Source organism: Lepus europaeus, chromosome 16 (genome assembly GCF_033115175.1).
Source record: "Lepus europaeus isolate LE1 chromosome 16, mLepTim1.pri, whole genome shotgun sequence".
Lineage (NCBI taxonomy): Eukaryota > Metazoa > Chordata > Mammalia > Lagomorpha > Leporidae > Lepus > Lepus europaeus.
Genome location: NC_084842.1, coordinates 13,025,045 through 13,047,884, shown reverse-complemented (window position 1 = coordinate 13,047,884; position 22,840 = coordinate 13,025,045). Strand labels below are relative to the sequence as shown.

The 22,840-nt window shown below is 48.0% G+C and overlaps 1 protein-coding gene across 4 annotated transcripts in view; it reads left to right on the top strand.

Annotated features, from left to right (window-relative positions):
• The window catches only part of RBPMS (RNA binding protein, mRNA processing factor), a 170,340-nt gene that overhangs the window by 16,517 nt on the left and 130,983 nt on the right, over positions 1-22,840 (top strand). The window contains exon 1 of one of the 4 annotated variants that reach the window (XM_062213126.1): positions 336-407. The exons of the other annotated variants lie outside the window; for them this stretch is intronic. Within the exon in view, the coding sequence (XP_062069110.1) occupies positions 351-407 (57 nt within the window). The 5' untranslated portion in view covers positions 336-350. Of the gene's footprint in view, positions 1-335; positions 408-22,840 lie in introns of those variants that run through there. 4 annotated transcript variants of the gene reach the window in all.

Sequence of the window (22,840 nt, the reverse complement as noted above, 5' to 3'; positions counted from 1 at the left end):
ACAAGTATTCCTCAGCCACCTCCCCCGAGGCTCTGTTTGCACTACGGATGCCCACAGCATACCAAGCACCAGATCCTGCCTAGGGAGTGTGCAGCTCAGGTCTCCTCGTGTGGGCACGGTAATCACCATTAGCCCCAGCCCACAGGCCTCCTTAATTGTTAACAGAACATGTTGTGGAGGAACCGCCCCCCCCCCCCCCCAAGCCCGCACACATGTTGCTAAGTGTGACTGTAGGAAATGAGCAGATGTAATGGAAACCTCCCGTCTTGACTCAACCTGCTTGTTCCACTTGAGCGGAATTTGCATCTTTCTGAGCTTTTAATCTGACAGCATTTCTGAGTTAGTATGCGATGGCTCTCCAAGGACCTGGAAGCTCCTTTGCACTTCAGGGCAGTGCTTGCTTTTTCGTGAGTCCTTGGTTCTGGTGGGTGGTGTTGGATAGGCTGAGGGCCTGGGATTGTGTTGGCCTTTCTGGGGATGTGCAGGTGGGTACTGAATGGCAGTTTTCCTGCCTACATAGAAAGAATACCGTGAGAGCCTGTAGAAAAATGACAAAATTGTGCAGTATGGATGAAGGCACTCTGAAAGTTCAGAAATCGGTGTAGATCAGGGTACACCACATTGTGTGGAATAAAGATGGGCTCTGGAGAACTGGAAATATGTGAGTAGATAGAGGGAAATGGGTACCAGAGTTAGGAGAGTTTAACCCTCATAAAGGTTTGAAACCAGGAATGAATAGTACACACTTAGCACGGGGGAGCTGTATCCAGCTGTTAATTTTGAGTGAGTGATTGAAGGATGTCTATTTGGGGATATTTACTGATTTCCCAATCAGGCATGTTTGACAAGTGACCAACACACAGCCTGTAGAAAATTAGACACCCGCCAAGTGCAATGCTAAGTTTGCTGTTTTTTAACTCCTTTTAAGTTCAGGGTTTACAGCTCCATGCGAGCCGTGCAGATTGGCATACTGGGACAATAAAGCCTTTTTCTCTTTGACTCTTCCCTCTTCACTTCCTTGCAGCCTCTTACTCTGTGACCATGCTTGTTACTTGGCTGTTTGTTCTGTGTCTTTAGGACAGCTGGGCTGTTTATTACTTGTGGCATCTCTGAGTCTGGAACACCCGAAGGTCCTGCGGAAAGGACAGGCGAAATGGGGCGGACCTCTGCACAGCATCGGAGTGCCTGGGTGGGCTGTGCTCCGTCCCGACTCCAGCTTCTTGCTGACAGACCCTGGGAGGCAGCGGTGACCTGGCCCAGCCCTGGCTGTTGCAGGCATGTGAGGAGTGGACCAGTGGATGGAGCTCTGTCTGTCTCTGCCCTTCCCTTGGTCGTTCTGTCTTAACAAATAAATAAACAAATATTTTGCAAAAACACAGGTAGACAGAGGATTACAAACTGACAAATGCCATGGAAGAACCACATAGCCTTTGGGAAGCCACAACTACTGGGTAACAGGAGGACCTTTATTATTTTTTATTTTTAAGATTTATTTATTTATTTGAAAGGCAGAGTTACAGAGAGGCAGAGAGATAAAAAAGTCTTCTATCCACTGGTTCACTCCCCAAATGGCCAGAGCTGGGCCAGGCTGAAGCCAGGAGCCAGGAGCTTCTTCCAGGTCTCCCATGTGGGTGCAGGGGCCCAAGCATTTGAGCCATCTCCTGCTGTTTTCCCAGCTGTGGCCTCTGCCTTCCCCTTGTCCCCAGTGTCTGGTCTTTCCCACCTTCTGCATCTCACCTGTCAGAAATCTGACGCAGCCGCCCACCTTAGTTTGCAGCACTGCTCCGCCCAAGGTGCGGCTCCCCGTACACCAGGTAGCTCTGAGGCTCCTTGGTCCTGGACCTGGAGCACCCACCGAGGTCCTTATTCTTGGTGGTGGTTACAATCCAGCTCTGCTGAGGTTATAATCTACATGTCCTAAGATCTACTCTTTTAAAGTGCACAATTAAATACTTTTTAATAGACTTGGAGTTGTATGACCATTGCCACTGTTGTAGAACATGTTTTCGGCTTCCTCCCGTGTAAAAAGCCCTGAGCCATGGTTTCCTCCTCTCCCCAGCCAGGGCAACTGTTAACCCACTGCTCTTTGTCACTGTGCATTTGCCTGTTACAGGTAATCCATAGCCCTGCAATGATGTCGATACCAGCCTTTCGGGTCTGCTGCGTTTCACTCAGCTTGCTGTTTAGACCTTGCAGTCTTTTTGATGGCTCAATAATATTCCCGCCGTATGGCTCTACCATGTTGTCGCTCCAGTCAGCTGCTGGTGAACATTTGGCTGCTTACCACTTTGGGGGGTACCCTATTCTTAGAAACTCATTCAGCCCTCCTCCCCTGGCATACTAAATAGAACACCTAGCACTTCTACTTGCATCAGGGCTGCCTCTGGCTTGCGTGAGTTCCCCAAAGGTTCCTGTGCTGGAGGCTGGGTCTTTAAGATCTGAGGCCTTGGAGGTCATGGGAGTGGCTCCCCCAGCAGTGGAGGCTCTTCTGTTGGAAAGCAGGGCCACCCACACGCCTGGTCCACTGCACTCCATGGTTCCTTCTCTGCTTCCCTGAGCCACAGCCCAGAGACCCTCACCAGGCGCAGGTGCACGCCTTTGGATGCAGCCAGCAGAATCATGAGCCAAAGAAGCTACTTTAAGTTACCCAGCCTCAGCTATTTGGTTGCAGAAACACACAGTGGACTATGACAGTCCATGTGTATTGTCTCTTGAACCCCTCCTCCCCTTTTTAAAGACAATCCATCTAACAAATACGTACCGATCATGGCACCTGCTTGGTGGTTGAGATACACAGGACAAAAAGCTAAGAGCACCGCCTTTGTGGGGAGCCATGTTCTAGCAGAGCTGGTGTTCTGGGGGACATTTAAATTTTTTTTTTTTTTTTTTTAGTAGCTACTATTCTTATTTCTGACACCTGGCTACAAGATACATTGTGTGCATTCTCAGTAGCCACCATTTGACAACTCGCATTGGAAATTTCTTAATTTTAGCAGAGGTAATGGAGCTGTCAGGTCTCCCCAAGCCCTGTAGGTTACTGTCGGGTTTCTTCCTGGCGCTGTGTAGCCGCAGTTGTGGACTTTGCTGGCAGAGGTGAAATGTTGTTAAGTGTGTCCCGGTGGCGGACAGAGACAGACAGACAGACTTGGGGCAGGCGCATCCACGGCCTCCCTTTCTCCCTTCTCCTAGGCTGTGAAGTAGGATTGGAATTTTGTGGAGGCCCAGTGGGAGATAAAGGGGACGGGAGGGGGAGTCTTCCTTGCTTGGTGTCAAAGTTGAGCCGTTCTCCTCCTCCCTCCTGTTCATGAGCGGGAGAGAGAGCGTTTGCTCCGCTCCTGATGAGACCGAGGCCGGGCTGGCCCTGAAGCAGGTGTGGGAGGTGGGCTGCCAGCTGCTTGCCCCCCCGTGCTGTGCTGTGGGTAATCGTGACTAGCGGGGCATCCTTCTCGCCCAGGCTCTGGGAAGGGGGCGTGAGTGGCTCGGGAGGACGGCTGAGTTGGTATTTGCGGAGTGCTTGGTGGAGTTCTTATCTGCTTTCCCGGCACGGTTGCCTTATAAGGCTGTGCACTGCGCCCAGGGACCTCTCTGGGGGAGCCGGGCCAGCCCTGAGCCCAGATGACTGTGGCAGGCCGTGACCCTGTTCCCGGAATGGGCTCAGATTTCCTATTTTAATACGGGCGATACCACATTTTTGCTAATTAGGAGTGCTGTCTCACAAGTGCGCCCCCCACCCTGAGTTTCACCGCCTCTATTTTTAGCACCCCTACTCCTTGATTCTTGCCTTCTCCAAACCAATTATAGTAAAATCCATTTGAACAAAAATATTTGAGTTGAGTTCTTAAATTTTCTTTCCCTGGAAAGACAGCCTACTTTCCCAAGAATTCTTTGAAGTAAACAAGTAAACGTCATTCTTTTTTTTTTAATGCTGAATTAAGGGGGGCGGGGGCAGCGCTGTGGCATGGTGGATTAAGCCTTTGCCTGCAGTGCTGGCATCCTATATTGGCGCCGGTTCGAGTCCTGGTTGCTCCACTTCCGATCCAGCTCTCTGCAACGGCCTGGGAAAGCCATGGAAGATGGCTCAAGTCCTTGGGCCCTTGCATGCACGTGGAAGACCCAGAAGAATCTACTGGCTTTGGGTCAGCACAGCTCTGGCCATTGCGGGTATTTGGGGAGTGAACCAGCAGATGGAAGACCTCTCTCTCTGTCTCTGCCTCTCTGTAACTCTGCCTTTCAAATAAATTAATCTTAAAAAAATAAATAAAAGTTATATCTCTTAAAAAAAACTTAGGAAACATTCCAGTAGTGTTCCTTTTAAACAAAGCAACAGTTATCCTGCTTACTTGGTTATTTAATTCGTTTGAGAAGTGGAGACAGAGGTCTCTCAGCTGCTGGTTCACACACCAGATGCCCAAATCAGTTAGGGCTGAGCCAGGCAGGAACCTGGGAACCTGGGAACTCTGGGAACTCCGTCCGGGTCTCCCACACGGGTGTCAGGGGCCCAGCTCTTGAGCCGCCACTACTGCCTCCCAGAGTTGGCAGCAAGCTGGAATGGACCAGAACCAGGACTGGAACCCAGGCGCTCTTGACGTGGGCTGCGGCTGTGCCAGGTGGTGTCTTAACTGCTAGGCCAAACACCCATCTCCTCGAAATCCAGATTTAAAGACTCCCTGTCTGCACCCTGGTCCTCAGTCTAGCGATGTAGATTTGCACCTACACGGGCTGTATGAGCTGGAGAGAACCTAGGAGGTGCTTATGTGGGACTCCCGCACCGGAGCAGGGTGGGGTCTGGGCCTCTTTCCCACCTGCAGCAGCCTGCGTGCTCCCCCGGCCGTGTTCTCCTGGATGGGGGTTCCCTCTGATTCCTTCAGGTCAGGCATAAACAATAGCCTGTATATTTTGAGTTTGTTACTAAGTGAAGAGAATGAGAAGAATGGTCAGCCTACTCCAAGAAGGATGCTGTTATAGCTGGATGTTGTGAAAGAAACACCCAGATTTCTGGGGAGGAGGCTGCCGTACCGTCTATCCTTGTTGACTGTGTGAGGACTTTGCTCATGCCCTCTCACTGTCATCAGAACAGCGGGCATTGGGTCACTGGGTACTGTCTGTGCTGGCCCAGGGGCTGCCTGCACTCTCATTAATGATACACTCCTGTTTGCCAGGGCAAATCGCCCGTGGGTAAACATCAACCCTATGTAGAGGTAATGAACAAATACTCTGGGTGAGCCTTGGACCTCTTTGCATATTTGTAGGTGGAATTTTTTTTTTTTTAAATAGGAAATGGTGCAGAGTTGAGGAACTTTAGGAAGTGGGGCAGGGTAAGCAGGCCTGTTGGTGCTTAGCTCATTTGCTTAGAACAGTATGCCAGTGAAGCCAAGGTCACTGGGCCACGTGCCCAGGGGTCGGCCGGCTCTGCTCTGCTGGGATCCCAGACCTTGGCCCGGAGGCTGGACAGTGTGTGTCACTGGTCACGAGGCCGCAGCACAGCGCCGGATCTGTGCAAAGCCATGGGCAGACCCAGAGAAGGCACGTACCCCCGTGGGGAGTGCGCTGATCCTGGCTCCGTAACTTAGACATCATGACTTTTGCAGAGTTTTCTGTAGAAGAGATTTTTTTCTGATAAATAACAAAATGCACGTCATTGAGAGGATCCTGAGAAACTGCAGGAAAGTATGAGGAAGAAAACAAAAATCACTTGGGAGTTTTCCACCTGCGACATTCCCTCCTTGGCTTCCACTTCCGGCCTGTGCCCACCCCCCCCACGTTCTCCTTTCTGCCCTTTGTCCTTGGTTCCTGAGCCCTCCATGCTGCCCATTGTCCTGCACTCCCAGGGGTGATGAGCTGTGTCCCAGACCTCTGCCCTGGCCGCTTCAAACGCTCAGGAGCCCCACCCCACGCTCACCAGGGCCCCTGGCGGCCTTGTCCGCACTGAACAAATCCATCCCCGGATGATACAGCTCTGTCTCCCGGGTCTGTGATGCGTCTCCCCACGCCCTGCTGCCAGCCTCGTTCAGTCCACCAACAGAGCAGGCCCCGGCCCTGGGTGCTCCATGCTTTTGGTCCTGCTGAGTGCCACTCGCTTCCCTAACGAGGGGGCGGCGGCCCTTTCATTTTAGTGTCTTTATTATTGGCCCTGTCAGACCCCAGGTTTTATGCCCAGGCTTCCAGGAATTCAGGGGTCTCAAGAGGGCAAGACAGAACCGGGCTCAGGCTTAGCTTTGGGGCAGCCTGGGCTGGGCCAGTGCTGTTCTGGCTTGGTGTGGTGGCCCCCCTGTCTTTTCCTGTTGTACCTTGAGGGATGCGCCCTGGGAGGGCTATGTGAGAAGGACTTTGCGCAGGAGGAAGACCTCATTTCTTTGTGTCCAAGAAGTGCTGCTGACGACATTTGTCAGTTCAGTCTTGTGTTAACCTGTATTTAAGAAGTCTGTTCCAGGCTCCTGGCTTCAGCCTGGCCCAGCCCTGGCTGCCCTAACCATTTGCTGGAATGAACCAGCGTGTAGAAAAGCAATCTCTCTCTCTCTCCGCCCCCACCCCAAATCTGCCTTTCAAATAAATAAATATTTCAAGAAGAGATTGTATGAGGCTAAGTTTTAAGGTACCACAATGACTCCCTTTCGTACCCTTCCAAGTGATACTAATTTGCAATGTGGGATTTTCAGGATTGGGAAATCCCTTGGAGGCAGGATACGGCGTGTTTTTTCCGGATAAACCAGCGACATAGGAGCTGAAGAGTGTCCCCTGCTTCTTGTTGGGTTTGGTTTGCATCCTCTTGCCAGATAAACTAAACAAGATGATAAAGGGTAGAAAGGGGCCCTCCGCTAGTGGAGTTAATGTTTGTATAAACGTTCACCCATAGGAAATAGCGTGTTCCCTGCTTTCCAGTCTTACACATACATAGACTTTGCTGCCCTCGCTCTGCCCTCGCGATGTTTTCCTTGTGGTGGAAGAAGGTTATTCTTGAAGAGGACAGATACATCTTTTTACCTCCGTTAAGAATAACAAAGTCTTTTTGTGTCCTAGATCACTGACAAGCTGGTTAAAATGTTCAGATATTTTATGGTCTTACAGAAACAAGATGGATCAGGGTGTCTGGGTATTTAGCGTTTCCCAGAAGGTGGGGAATGGCTGGACAGCGTCTCTGTGTTGTTTCTTAATGTCTGCACAGCCCTGACTCACTGTGACTCTTGCTCAGTAGCAGGCACCTGATGCGTGGCTGAAACGAAGGTGGGCATCTTGCAGTGCTGTGTTTGATGGACTTGTAGAAAATGGAAAAAACATACATCATATCACCCCGTTTTTCTGTGTTTAAAAAATTAAAAAGTCGTAAGTCCTTGGAATGTTTACAAGTGTAAAATACAGCTGTACATACAGCAAACAATGCAACTTCCCTTCCATGTCCTATCCCCATCCTGTCCCCTGTCCCCTGTCCCAGAAGTGTAATCACAGTCGCTGGTTTAATATGTCTCTTTTTGTGCACTTACTGAATACGCTGGTGAAACTTTTTTTCTTTTGTGTTCCTTATTTTTAACGTCACAGTAATTCTAGGTCTCCCCTGTTACTGTGTACGGCTGTGGCTCGCTCTCCACAGCAGCCACATAGCGCGCGTTGCATCGAATGGGAATACCAAGATAGATTAACCATTTCCTGCCCACTGACACATGGGTTATTTTTAGTACTTTTGCAATTGCAGGAAATATCTTTGCATGGACATCTTTGGTGAAGTTTCTGCTGGTATTTCTGGTGGTGTGGGATAGTTACATTGTATCCAGCTGAGTTACCACTTGTTTGCCCTGTGTACTGTTTTTAGAAATGCACATTTTAATTTGGTTATGTATTCTTTGTGATATATATATATGCAAACATGTTGGTAAATACAACCTATTTATATATATTAACATGCATCTGAATAAATAAACCACATGTACTTGAGCAATTTGAGGATATTTTTAAACTATATGTGCCACCTAATATTTACATAGAGATTTTCTATCTTCTGATTCACTTCTCATATGGTCACAACTGCCAAGGCTGGGTCAGGCTGAATTCTGGAGCCTGGAGCTTCTGCCGAGTCTCCCACATGGGTGTCAGGGCCCAAGTATTTGGGCCATCTTCTACTGCTTTCCCAGGCCATTAGCAGAGAGCTGGATCGGAAATGGAGCAGCCGGGATACAAACCAGCAAGCATATGGGATGCTGGGGTCCCAAGCAGCAAGCCCTATAATATACTAATTCTAGAACTTGAATCTAATGTAAAGATTGCTGGAAATGGAATTTCTGGATTAAAAAGTTATGTTCATTTAGTTAATGCTGAATTGCCTTCTATAAAGACTTAGTAACATGCAGTCCAATCTGAAGTATCTATACCTTTGGTATTCTAACGCTGCTTGTTGTCTTTCCTAGTTCATGATCATTGGCTGGAAGAAGACATTTCACTACTTTAGTTTGTATTTTTATTATTAATGAAAGTTAGCATTTTTGTGTGTTCACTGGCTAGTTTTAGGTTTTCAACAACTTGGTGATTTCTATTCTGTGAATATTTTCTGTTAGGTTGTGTGTTTTTCTTTTCTCTCTCTATATATATTTTTAAGATTTTACTTACTTATTTGAGAGGTAGAGTTACAGACAGTGAGAGGGAGAGACAGAGAAAGGTCTTCCATCTGCTGGTTCACTCCCCAAATGGCCACAACAGCCAGAGCTGCACCGATCCAAAACCAGCAGCCAGGAGCTTCTTTCCAGTCTCCCACGTAGGTGCAGGAGCCCAAGAGCCTCTGCCTCTTTGTAGCTCTTTCAAATCAATAAGTAAATCTTTAAAAACCTCCTTTTAAAAAAACACACAATTGAAGCAACAGTGCATTTGCAAGACCACAAGAATATCGTATTCTGAGAGATGTTGAAGACATGAATAAAGGAGAGCTATAAACAGCATTCCTGGATGAATCATAATGAATTCGATTTCTTCCACATTAATGTACAAATTGAAATGTTCTAATGCAAGTTCCAAAGTACATTTTTAAAAATGATGTCCTCCTGTTTATATGAAAGGCAGAGAGAGAGAGATCAAGATCTTCCAACCATCATTTTGCAAAATGCCCTCCACAGCTGAGGCTGGGTCAGGGTGAAGCTAGGACCCTGGAACCCAATAGACTTATGTGTGTAAAATCCAAGAAAAGTCAAGGCTTTTCTTACCAAATATCGAAGCAGAGACCAGTCACCAAATGAAGAAACTGAAGGTGAAATGACTAGTTCAAGGTCATCCCCTTAGCTAAGGGCATTGTGTGCATGGAGCCCTTGGAGTCTTTCCTGGACTAACCGCAATTGTGATTCTTTGAGCAAGGTTATAGGCGCCTTCTGGGGACTTCCTGTTTTACCAGTTAGACGGTATCTTTTGGGAAAATCACTTAGCTAAGGAATAGAGGTTAGAAGAAGAAATGGCTGAAGCTGATCTGACAGGTCTTTGCGCCTTTCATGTTCTAGGGTTTCTCCTGCAAACACTTCCCGCATTCTTGCAGCAGAATAAATAGTTCACAGGTGAAGCTGGGGCTGGAAGGTGGAGAGGCGCTGGCACATCGAGCAATGATAGAAAGGTTTTAGAAACTTGGAATCAGTTGACAGGCTAGTGAGTGAAAAGTGCAAAATATTTATCCAAAGTCATGAAAATGTCCAATTTTCATTTATTTTCCTCCCACGCTTTAACAGGCTGTTTATGTTGAATTATAACAGTCGATGAGTGAAAAAGTTCAGGAATTGCGAGAGATTCAGAGTTTATATGTAGTGACTTGTGCGAAAATTAGACAAAGTTTGTTTGGTCTTTCTCAAGGTTATTCTTGCATGTGCTGGTTGTGAACTGGTTGTGAACTTGTAGAACCTTCTGTGTAGCAGCTTTGATAGCATCTCTGGTGGAGCTAAGGGGGAAGCAAGTTTAATCGCATACTCGCCAGCTTCCTGGCATTGCAAAAAATTACCACCAGGCCAGTTTAACTTTATTTTTGGACAGGCAGATCTGCAACAATCGTTTTTCAAGTAAAATTTCTTAAAGAAAATGTAAGAATTGTTCGATTTCCTCTTTCTGGTGATATTTTCCTGACTTCCACAGTATGCGTGTGGTTTTTGTGTGTACTTCCCATGAAAAATTCCATGAGGTACACATGACATGTCCCAATACTGTATTTCATCTAAAGTTTGAAAACATGATATCACATAGTTGGTAAAAAGCATTTCCTGGGAACCTACCCTGTGACAAAGATGCCTTATGAGTTAGGTAGAAAGACACAAAATGAGAAAAAATTGATTCGTGTAACAGACTAAGAGGAAGTAGTTACTGTGGCTAGGAAGTTGAGGAAAGGTTCTTGAAGCAGCAGTGTTTGGGCCGGGACGTGTAGGATTATCTACCGTTATTTTATATACAGATCGGGGCTTTGTGTAGGCATGAGAATGTTCACAGCACTTCCTTTGAGGGCATTTAACAATGTACAAGAGAAACCCAGATGTCCGTTTCTCAATTTGAAACAAGTATCTGAGGGTAGAGTTTAGAAAACATTCAATTTGGCTCCTTTTCTTCATTTTTTTTCTCTTATGTAATCTCACACACACCCAAGAAGTCACAGGGAAAATCCATAATGAGTGTTCTCTCTTTAAAAAAAATGGAAAAAAACCTTTCTCTCTGTCTCTCTCTCTCACTGTCCACTCTGCCTGTCAAAAATAATAATAATAATAATAATAAAATGGAAAATCACAATTTCATAATGAATGCTATTGAGTGGATGTGTTTTACTGAGACAGAGTTTCATTTCAAATTTTTATTTTTTATTTTCAAGGCAGAGAGAGACAGAAGATGTACTACTTCGCTCCCCAAATGTTGGCAGTAGCTGTGGCTGGGCCAGGCCTAAGCTGGGAGCCAGGAAATAATTCAGGGTAGCAGAGGCCCAAGTAGGTAGACGTTACCCCCTGCCTCTCAGGGTGCACATTAGCAGGAAGCTGGAATCAGAAGCGGAGCTGTGACATGAACTCCAGTATAGGATGCGACCCACGTCCCAAGCAGTGGCTTGCTCCCAAACTTGCCTTTCAAATATTCAAGAGTATTTTACATAGTAAAGCTAATGGAAACGTGGGAATAAAACATAATTTACTTGCTGAAAAAAAAAAAAGGAAACCTGTGCATAGATATTTTCTTTTTTTTTTTTTTAAAGGTTTTTATTTATTTATTTGGGAGGTAGAGAGGCAGAGAGAGAGAAAGGTCTTCCATCCGCTGGTTCACTTCCCAAATGGCCGCAACAGCCGGAGCTGAGCTGATCCGGAGCCAGGAGCTTCTTCCAGGTCTCCCACGCAGGTGCAGGGGACCAGGGACTTGGGCCATCTTCCACTGCTTTCCCAGGCCATAGCACAGAGCTGGATCAGAAGAGAAGCAGCTGGGTCTTGAACTGGCGGCCATGTGGGATGCTGGAGCTGCAGCTGGAAGCTTTAGCATACTGCACCACAGCGCTGGCCCAACATAGATATGTTCATAATGTGCATTTTCCATGGACTTTTTGAAGACCTTATCTTCTTTATGTCTACTATTTATGCTTGAGGAACTTGGTGAAGCAGGGAATTCTAACACTACACTGTCTTTTCTTTTTAAGATGTCTATTTGAAAGGCAGAGTTGGTGGGGGCCGGGGGAGAGAGGGACAGAGATTTTCCATCCACTGATTCATTCCTTAAATGACCGCAACAGCCAGGACTGGACCAGGCTCAAGCCTGGAGCTCCATCCGGGTCTCCCATGTGAGTGGCTAATGTCCAAAGACATTAGCAGGGAACTGGATCGGAAGTGGAGCAGCCAGCACATGAACTGGCAGCAGCAGCTTAATGCTGTGGCACAACGCCCGGCCCCTTTACTTTCATTTTATGGAGGTCATCTTTTTTTTTTTTTTTTTTTTTTTTTTTTTTTTTTTTGACAGGCAGAGTGGACAGTGAGAGAGAGAGACAGAGAGAAAGGTCTTCCTTTTGCCGTTGGTTCACCCTCCAATGGCCGCCGCGGTAGCGCGCTGCGGCCGGCGCACCGCGCTGTTCCGATGGCAGGAGCCAGGTGCTTCTCCTGGTCTCCCATGGGGTGCAGAGCCCAAGCACTTGGGCCATCCTCCACTGCACTCCCTAGCCACAGCAGAGAGCTGGCCTGGAAGAGGGGCAACCGGGACAGGATCGGTGCCCCAACCGGGACTAGAACCCGGTGTGCCGGCGCCGCAAGGCGGAGGATTAGCCTGTTGAGCCACGGCGCCGGCCTGGAGGTCATCTTTTAATATCAGTACCCAAAGTAGGGTTGAGACCCAGGACCTGCATCCAGGCTTCTGAGCACTTGAAATGTGTCAAAGGAGCTTCAAAAACTCAGTGCAAAATACATTTTATGGAAAAAATATACAGATTTTTTTTTTTTGCACCACAATAAACTTGTGTCTAATTTTTTTTTTTTAATGTATTTATCTTTTATTTAGGTGGAGGAGGAGAGGGAGGGAGGGAGAGATTCAGACTGAGTGATTCCATCTGCTGGGTTACTGCCAAATACCTGAGAGGGGCTGACAGAGCTGGGAACCAGGAATTCAATCCAAGTCTCCCACAGGAGTGGTAATTACCTGAGCCGCTCCTCTCAGCGTCTGTATTAGCAGGAAGCTGGAGCTAGGAGCCAGAGCCAGGAACCTAAGTGCTCCGTCAGTCGCCTGCCCTGACCTAGCTCGTAATTCCATTTTCCACGAACCTTTTTTTTTTTTTTTTTTTTTTTAAAGAGTTACAGAGAAGGAGAGGCAGAGGGAAGGAAAGATGGGATGGGGTGAGGGACAGAGAGAGAGATTAATTTCCATCTGCTGGTTCACTCCCCAAAAGGCCACAGCATCTGGGGCTGGGCCACTGTGGAAGCCAGGAGCTTCATCCAGGTCTCCCACAGCGGTGAAGGGGCCCAAGTACTTGAGCCATCTTTCAGTGCTTTCCTAGGCACATTAGCAGGGAGCTGGATTGGAAGTGGCACAGCCAGGACTCGCACCAGCGCCCTACGGGATGCGGCGCTGCAGATGGCGGCTTTACCAGCTATGCCACAGCCCCAGCCTCTCCACAAACTTTGGGAGCCCCTTTTTATCACCAGGTCCATGCCCTGGCTCCCATGCTGTGTTGCCAGGAGAGCTGCAATGCTTCACCTGCAGCCTGTTGACTGTTATGTGATAACACGGTGGTCAGGGCTTTGCTCTCTGACTTCCAGCCTGGCCTGCCACAGGCGTCTCACCAGGGTTCTTTGTCGTCTTCCTCCCACTGGAGATCCAGACTCTGAAACATTTGTAGTATTTGTCCCTTATCTCTTAGTTCATGTGTTCCCTCACCTTGTGGATATTTATAGGTTACCAGTCCTGCCTGCCTTTGAAGACCTGTCTGGCAGGGCTTGGCACCTTTCTCCTCTTTGTGTGTGGGGCCCGTTGCCTAGCTACCTTGTGGGGACAGAGGGCGGGGCCTGGCCGGGAATGCGGGGAGGGACTGGCCGCGGTGGGGGGAGAGGGGCACCTCCTTTCTATTCCTTCTTCCCTCTGCTCTCCACTTGGGCTAGCATCGCAGTCCCATCAGTGTCCACAGGGACACTAAGTAGGTGGGGACACCTTGTCTGGGAAGGGTCCACCGTAGCTTCCCAGGGACAGGATCTGTTGAGAAGAGAGGAGAAGACAGGATCTGTCTTGGGAAGCACAGCCTGATGGCAGAGTTTGAAGCCGAGTCCGCTTTCAGACAGTTTGCATGGGTGTTTTCTGTCTTCATGGTGGGGTGAGCCAACTCTGGGCTCCACATCCTGGTCTCCTATCCTGGCTCTGTCATTGATTAGCAGTGCTGTTTTGGGCAAGTTACTGCATTTCTCTGAGGCCAGATTCTTGTGTAAATTGGGAATAATAAGATCCACGCAGGATTAAATACTGATTATATAGACATCGAGCCGCAATAGAATTTAAATAATGTGCTCAACAAGTAGGAATCCTGCTACCAGTATTAGGATTATTATTTGGAAGGGGTTAGCGCTGAGACATGGAATGAGGACAGGTTATTGAGAAATTAGTCCATAAGCCCGGTGTTGGTGACATTGGGAATTTAATTATCCATCAGTTCCTTAAGGTGCATGGTCATTTTGGATTCCTGACGGGGTTCTGTTCCACTTGTTGGCTGGGTGACCTTTAACCTCTCTAAATCTGTTTCTTCGCCTGTTTGTCAGAAGAAAATGAAGATAATTTCTGCTTGGTGGAATTGTGAGGATTGAAAGGGACATGTGTAAGCTGTGGTGCCTTGGCTGGCACAGAATCTGATAAAGACAAAAACTCTTATTTTTTTCTTCATGCTAACCTTTTGGGCACAGTAAAATCAATTAGTGTTCAGTGGTCATTCTGTTTCCAAACTTGTCAACACATCTATGCTTTAGTTATCCAATGAAAACACACAAGACATTAACATCAACCCGTAATTAAATACGGACTCTCTAACCATTATTGCTTTTGGAGAATTTCTGTCTTCCTTTGGAAGTTGTGGGCTAAGTTCCTCAGTATAAATCTAACATCTGTCACATGGGTCCTTGTCCCTCACTTGTCCGGGCACCTGCGATTTATATAAGTATTTTCTAGGCAGAATAATCTGTTTATCTCCCATCATCTAGCAGGGTGGTTCACCTGTGACAGAAGCTCGAAACGGTAATTTGATTTTCTGATTAATGTCTTGTCTTTCCACTGACACTGTGCCATAGTGATGGTTTTTGGTGTTTTACTTCACACTTGAACATTGAGACAGCCCATTTTCTCTCTCTGTCTCCCTCTCCCTCTCTCCTTCCCTCCCTCTCTCTCCCCTTCCCCCTCTCTCCCTCTCTCTCAAGGCTTATTTATTTATTTGAGAGGCAGAGTTACCCAGGGAGAGAGAGAGAGAGGTCTTCTATCCACTGTTCACTCCCCAAATGCCTGCAACAGCCAGACCAAAGCCAGGGGCTTCTTCCAGGTCTCCCCTGTGGGTGCAGGGTCCCAAGCTCTAGGGCCATCTTCAGTTGCTTTCCTAGGCACATTAGCAGGGAACTGGATCAGAAGTGGAGCAGCCAGGACACGAACTGGCACCTGTATGGGATTCTGGTGCTGCAAGCAGCAGTGTAACCCACAATGGCATAGTGTCAGCCCTAGACAGAGCACGTTCCCTTAACCAAGGAATTTTGGGAAGAATTGGTGTATGTGTCAAACACGTAGTTATGTTCCAGATGTTTTTCTAAACATATTTACAAACAGTGGCTCATCGAATTCCTAGAGTTCAGTGCGGAAGGCCAGTGGTGAGCCCCAGTGCATGGGTGAAGAAGAGCAGAGAGTGAGCAGCCCGCCTGGGCACACACAGTCCCTGTGGGATGAGGGTTGCCCAGCGAACCCAGACAGCTGCCGGCTCCAGGGGTGGCTGCTGGTGGTTTCCATCCTCATTCTGCTCCCCCTGGCCTCCTTTGCCAAGTGCCTGAAGGCATCTCTCCCCCTTGGAATCCCCCGGAAGCCACTTTCTCTTGACTCTTGGGCTACTTTCAACAGGGTAGCACTGAGGAAGTCAACAACAGGGTGAAATCTGGCGCTGGAAGACCTAGGAGATGTTGATGCTGGTGGTGTCACCTGCGAGGATGCTGTGGCTGAGGGGAGGGGTGTCCCTGGTCATGTCCCAGCAGGGGGCCACACTGCCCTTGTGTAAATCGGGTTTCTTGCATTGAGACTCCTTCCACAGGAAACAGCCATCCTTTTAAACTTGTGCTAAAAAATTAAAGTGAAGGTGACATGTTCTTTATTTTTTAAGTTTTCTTTCAAATATTAGCTTAGAGAAGTACCTGGCCTGTGGCTCCAGCTTCCCGCGTTTCCTTGCTGCTTTGGCTGTTTAGAGGGAAGACTTTCCTTAGGAGAATTAGATTACCAGCTGGAGCCATGCATGGCTTCTCAGCAAATCATGAGCATTTGGGGTCCTGCCCAGGGTGGCAGCTGAGTGAAGGCAGGCAGACATTACTGTCTCAGGTCCTAAGGCTGGAGCAGTCTCAGCTACAGTGCTTGTCATCCTTCCCAGTAAGGTCTCATTCAGCTTGCAATGTTTGGTTTTCTGGATTTTTTTCCCCTTACTGTGTCTTTGGGTTTCTCCAGGTGTTTTGAGTTGCCTGGAGATCTGGCTCCCAGCCGGCTTAAGAGCAGTGATCGTTAACATTTTCTGGGTCATTGATCACTTTGAGAGTCTGAAACTTATGGGCATAGTCCCCAACACGCATGCGTGCACACGCATGGGAACGGTTTTGTTCATAACATCTTCAGTGCTCTAACCCAGGCTACAGAGAGTGCGCCTGCTTACCACCTCTGCCCTTCTCTGTGCCAGCCTCTTCCTGGCTTGCCTGGCTCTGAAATTCAGATGCCCCAGCCTTGGGTGGGGTTCCAACCTGATCAGCCCCTTGCAGGGTGATAGATCTTAGGGAAAGGCACTGATGACATCTAACCTACTGCCCGGTCTGGCTCAGCGGTACTGCGCAGTGCCACCACCAAGCGATAGCTGACTGGGAGCTGCCCCACTGCCAAGAGTCCCAGGAGAGAGGATGGGGCGGCTGATTGACAGCTCAAGAAAGATCAAAATCCAAGTTTTGAAGAAAGAACACTGGCCACTGAATGTTTTCCACACCATAGTAAAGTTGAACAGTCTGTCCTGCTTATATTCTTACCTGCACCCTGCACAGCAGGATACTATTTCATTTGAAAGTGAGTTCCAAAGGGAAAGAAAAACTTCCCCTCCATCAGCTCTGCTCACTTCCCTCCCTGCGCCACACTGGATTCCACGGGCTCACTCACCTTGCTGTACCTGGGCACATCCTGTTCTCTACCTGGAATGCCCTTCCACTCTTCACCCCAGGAATGCCTGCTCGTCTATCAGCTCCCAGCTCCAGGAGAAGCCCAGCCAAAATGCCCTGGCAACCTCCCTGGCCTCTTGGTTTCCGTAGCGATTTTAAAGGCCTCTGTTAGGCCCACAGAGCTTGTAGTAATTATCTTTTATGTGTTTGGCAGCCCGTGCTGCCTGTAAACCCAGCGCTTCTCTGAGTCATCTTTTGATGACCCAGCGTGGAGTCAGGTGGGAGATGGGTTGGCCATCCGGAGTTGAAACAAGTGAGCTGTGGGATTGCAATGCCAGGATTCAGATCTTGGCTTTGTGGCTTTGGGAGAATGACTGCTGTTTCATCTCTTTGACTGTCTGTTTCCTGTCTGTAGGTTTGGGAGGCGTGGGGTTGGTGCAAGGGAGAGACCCTGGGAGAGGGCTTGGCTCAGGAAGGATTATTGATTGTTAACCATCATGGTATTTAATTAAAAAATGATATTGATTGATTTGAAAGGCATCATTACAGAGGTTTTTTTTTTGCATCTGCTGATTGACTCCCAAATGAAAGCTTGATTGACTAATTGATTGATTGACTAATCTTCAACTGCTAGATCACTCCCCAGATGGTTGCAACAGCCAGGACTGGGCCAGACCAAAGCCAGAAGCCGGGAACTCCATCCAGGTCTCCTGCATGGATGGCAGGCGCCCAGATCTTGAGGCGTCCTTGCTGCCTCCCAGGTGCATTTGCAAGGAGCTCAAGGGAAGCCGAGCAGCCGAGGCCTCCCACTCTGATGCAGGATGCCAGTGTTGCAAGAGGTGGCTTAACCTGCCTCACCCGGACACAGTCCCAAGCAGTATTATTGAGTGATGAGAAAGTAAAGACACACAGCATAATTAGAGGGCAGCTTGTTTAGACTTAAGAAATTAAGTTCTGCTGTCCTCCCAAGTTTAAATTCCAGCACAGATGAAATAAAGAAAAGTTATAAAGCCCCAGAGAGGCTTGGCCAGATGTTCTGTATGATCTGCTGTCTATTTCTTTATTCTGAAGTTAACTGTCACCTATGTGAGCTATTTAGAAGTAGGTGCTGAGGCCGGCGCTGTGGTGTAACTGGTAAAACCGCCACCTGCAGTGCTGGCATCCCATATGGACAACAGTTCAAGTCCCGGCTGCTCTGCTTCTGATCTAGCTCTCTGCTAAGGCCTGGGAAAGCAGTAGAAGATGGCCCAAGTGCTTGTCCACCTGCACTTGTGTGGGAGACCCGGAAGAAGCTCCTGGCTCCTGCCTTCGGATCGGCTCAGCTCTGGCCATTGCGGCCATTTGGGAAATGAATCAGCAGATGGAAGACCTCTCCTCCTCTCTCTGGCTGTACCTCTCTCTGTAACTCTTTCAAATAAATAAAATCTTTTTAAAAAGTAGGTACTGGGGTTGGCGCTGTGGCATAGTGGGTAAAGCTGCCGCCTGCGGTGCCGGCATCCCATATGGGCGCCGGTGTGACCCGGAAGAAGCTCCTGGCTTTGTATCTGTGCTGCTCCTGCCATTGCGGCCTTCTGGGAGAATGAACCAGCGGATGGAAGACTTCTCTCTCTGCCTCTCTCTCTCTCTCTCTCTCTCTCTCTCTCTCTCTGCCTCTCCTCTCTCTCTGTAACTGTGACTTTCAAATAAATAAATAAATCTTAAAAAAAAAAAAGTAGGTACTGTGGGACTGTAAGGCTTTTTAGTTTTTTGAGTGGGAGAAATATACTATCTTAATGTTAAGATTGAAATGCGGTATAAACCTTGTTTTTCTTTCTTTTTTTTTTTTAAATTTTTATTTATTTGAAAGAGTTAGAGAGAGGGAGGTCTTCAATCCCCTGGTTCATTGCTCAGATGACTGCAATGGGCGGAGCTGAGCTGATCCAAAGCCAGGAGCTAGGAGCTTCTTCCAGGTCTCCCACGCGGGTACAGGGGCCCAGACACTTGGGCCATCTTCCGCTTTCCCAGGCCATAGCAGGGAGCTGGATCGGAAATGGAGCAGCCAGGACTTGACCTGGTGCCCATATGGGATGCTGGCACTGTAGGCTTTTTTTTTTTTTTAATTTTTATTTATGTATTTATTTTTGACAGGCAGAGTGGACAGTGAGAGAGAGAGACAGAGAGAAAGGTCTTCCTTTGCCGTTGGTTCACCCTCCAATGGCCGCCGCGGTAGGCGCGCTGTGGCCGGCGCACCACGCTGATCTGAAGCCAGGAGCCAGGTGCTTCTCCTGGTCTCCCATGGGGTGCAGGGCCCAAGCACTTGGGCCATCCTCCACTGCCTTCCCGGGCCACAGCAAAGAGCTGGCCTGGAAGAGGGGCAACCGGGACAGAATCCGGCATCCCGACTGGGACTAGAACCCGGTGTGCCTGCGCCGCTAGGCAGAGGATTAGCCTGTTGAGCCACGGCGCCAGCCTGCCAATCTTGTGTTTCTCAGAGCACTTTCAGAGTAGTCCCGGTAAGCTTTGGGAAGTGGGTGGGAGTTGGGGTGGGGGATGTTACCACCATCTGTAATGCCAATAGTCCCATTCAACCTTGTGGTACTCCATGAGGAAAAGCACTAAGGCACTGCGGTGTAGCGGGTGAAGCTGCCTCCTACAGCGCCGGCATCCCATATGGGCACCAGTTTGAGTCCTGGTTGCTCCACTTCCAATCCAGTGCCCTGCTAATGCTCCTGGGAAAGCAGTAGAGGATTGACCAAAGTCCTTGGGCCCATGACATCTATATGGGAGACCAATAAGAAACTCCTGGCTTTGACTCAGCCCCAACTATTGGGGCCATCTGGCAAGAGTGTGTGTGTGTCTGCCTATCTCTGTAACTCTGACTTTCAAATAAATAAATAAATCTTTTAAAAACAATATTGCAGAAGTGCTTCTGTTTCTTAGACCAGTCGAAGGCAGTGAGGAAGAAAGGGTCCTTGAAGGGGCTCTCTCCTTGGTGTGTTTTACTTGTAAGTGGATGGAAGTATCGTGCTGGGTTATCAATGTAGTAATGCAGTTTTAGAACCGGAATGGGACTTTACCACCCTGCGGCCTCTCCCTTCACTAATGAGGAAACTAAGGCCCAAGTAGGTGGCAGCACTCTGAGTTGTGTCAGGGGTGTGCAGAGGGATCTGTGCCGGCAGTCACCACGTGGTGGCCAGGTCGCGGGCTGGGGGCCCTGGAAGGAAGGGCTCCTTTCTGCTCTGTGTACACAGTGGGTCTCTGTGTTGTGTCCAGCACACAGCCTCTAGAAAGCTTTCTCGGCTCCCTGGGCGGTCTCTCCTCTGTGCCTTCATAACCGAATTTTGCCTAATTTAAAAGCAGTGAAAGCCAAACCTGCTGAAAAGGTATTTGGTTTTCCCCTTTCACAAAACAAAGTAGAACATTGAAGCTAACGACAGTGTTGGCTGCTTGAACCACTCCATCCGGTGATCGATATGCCTGTCCCCAAGTTTTTGTAGTGAAATATAAGAACAGTGTGTCATCTTACTCTGTACTCCAAGTGTAACCAGTTATAAGAGGTCTCAGAGTCCTCTGCAATTGGATGTTGCGTCACCCACCAAGATCCCTTTCGTCAGCTTCTTTGCAGCTGTGTCCTTTCAAGTTTCAGCTTCTTGGTGACTACAGTTTTCAAGACCAGCAGCCCACCAAATCAGACTATTGAAATCAGACTATTGCCTGCAGATTTCCAGTGTTTTAATAATACTGGCGCCGGTGCTGTGGCATAGCAGGTAAAGCCGCCACCTGCAGTGCTGGCATCCCACATGGGCACCGTTTGGAGTTCCAGCTGGAGTTCAGCTCCACTTCTGATCCAGCTCTCTGCTATGGCCTGGGAAAGCAGTGGAAGATGGCCCAAGTCTTTGGGCCCCTGCACTGGCATGGGAGACCTGGAGGAAGCTCCTGGCTTCGAATCGGCCACCTGGAGAGTGAACCAGCGGATAGAAGACTTCTTTCTCTGTCTCTCCCTCTATCTGTAACTCTCTCTCTCAAATAAATAAAAATGCTGTGACTTTATAATGTCCCCTTTCAAAATATAGATCAGTTTGCAACTTAATTATTTTTAAAGTGGATAACTTTTTTTTTTTTTTTTTTTTTTTTTTTTTTTTTTTTTTGGGACAGGCAGAGTGGACAGTGAGAGAGAGAGAAAGGTCTTCCTTTACCGTTGGTTCACCCCCCAGTGGCCGTTGTGGCTGGGGCGCTGTGGCCTGCGCACCACGCTGATCCGAAGCCAGGAAAGTGGATAACTTTTTAAAGTGAAAGAGGGAAAAAATGGTTTAGAAGAAATCAAATAGTAGTAATTTCATAATTAAATGCCCAGACTTTAACATGAACTTACGGAAAAATTATTTTTCAATTATTATAATCATACAGTTAACTTCCGAAGGCACCTAGGTCCTTCTGCCAGCTTTGGCCGTTTCAGAAACAGTCATACAGATTACCATACACTTGAACTATCTCTGCAGGAGAAAACTTACCTGTCTTGATTCTTTTTTTTTTTTTTTTTCCCCCGACAGGCAGAGTGGACAGTGAGAGAGAGAGAGAGAGAAAGAAAGGTCTTCCTTTTCCATTGGTTCATCCTCCAATGGCCGTCGCGGCCAGCGCACCGCGCTGATCCCAAGGCAGGAGCCAGGTGCTTCCTCCTGGTCTCCCATGTGGGTGCAGGGCCCAAGCACTTGGGCCATCCTCCACTGCACCCCCCGGGCCATAGCAGAGAGCTGGCCTGGAAGAGGGGCAACCAGGACAGAATCCGGTGCCCCGACTGGGACTAGAACCCGGTGTGCCGGCGCTGCAAGGCGGAGGATTATCCTATTGAGCCGCGGCACCAGCCTTGATTCTGATCTGTTTGTGAGCCAAGAATGAAGAAGCAGCTTCATTGTAATAACTTTTTTTTTTTTGATGCTTTTTTGAAAGTTATGATTTTTAAAAATACTATATATATTTTTAAAGATTTGTTTATTTTTTTTTTGATGCTTTTTTGAAAGTTATGATTTTTAAAAATACTATATATATTTTTAAAGATTTGTTTATTTGAGAGAGAGAGAAGTCTTCCATATGCTAATTCACTCTCCAGATGGCTGCAATGGACGGAGCTGTGCTGATCTGAAGCCAGGGGCCAGGAGCTTCTTCTGGGTCTCCCATGCAGGTGCAGGGGCCCAAGGACTTGGACCATCTTCTACTGCTTTTCCAGGCCATAGCAGAGAGCTGGATCAGAAGTGGAGCAGCCAGGACTCGAACCTGTGCTCATATGGTATACTGGTGCTGCAGTTGGCAGCTATACCTGCTATGCCACAGCACTGCCCCCCCCCAAAATACTATGTTTTCTAGTTCATTTATTCCACGCAGATTTATTATGTGCCTACCATGTGCTGGGCACTGTACAAGCTGCTAAAGTTTAAAATTAAATGAGGCCCTTTTCTCATTTGGCGAGGATGAGGAAGAGATAGATGATGACAGTGTAAGAGAATCAGTAGCTATCACTGGGTGTGATTTATTTTTAATCTGTCAGTTAAAGCCAGTTTAAAGTGTATTCTTGATAGTCTCCATCACTTTGCATTTCCTTGAATTAAATGGGAGAGAAGAGCGGGGGGGGTGATAGGTTCACTGGAAATTGTACATTATTCTACAGTCCATATTTAGCTTTCTGCAATGCATATGGATCCTGGATTTCATTGTTTGGCATAGAATTGTCACCTAGCTAGGTGCTATGTTTGGAATGTTTGTCCCCCAGAAGTCATGTGTTGGAATTGTAATCCCCAGAGTCAGACATTAACGGTGCTGTGAAGTGTGGTGGTTTGGGGAGGTGATTGGGTTGGAGGGTTCTGCTCATGGAATGATTCATCTGTGCGTGGATTCATGTTTTATCAAGGGTGTGGCTTTGTTAGAAAAGCAAGCTGTCTTTGGCACGCTGATTGTATCCAGCCATGTGATCACCTAGGTCACCCTGGAACTCAGCCATGAGTCCTTACCGAACGTAGCCCCATGACCTTGGACTGCTAGCCTCCAGAATGAAA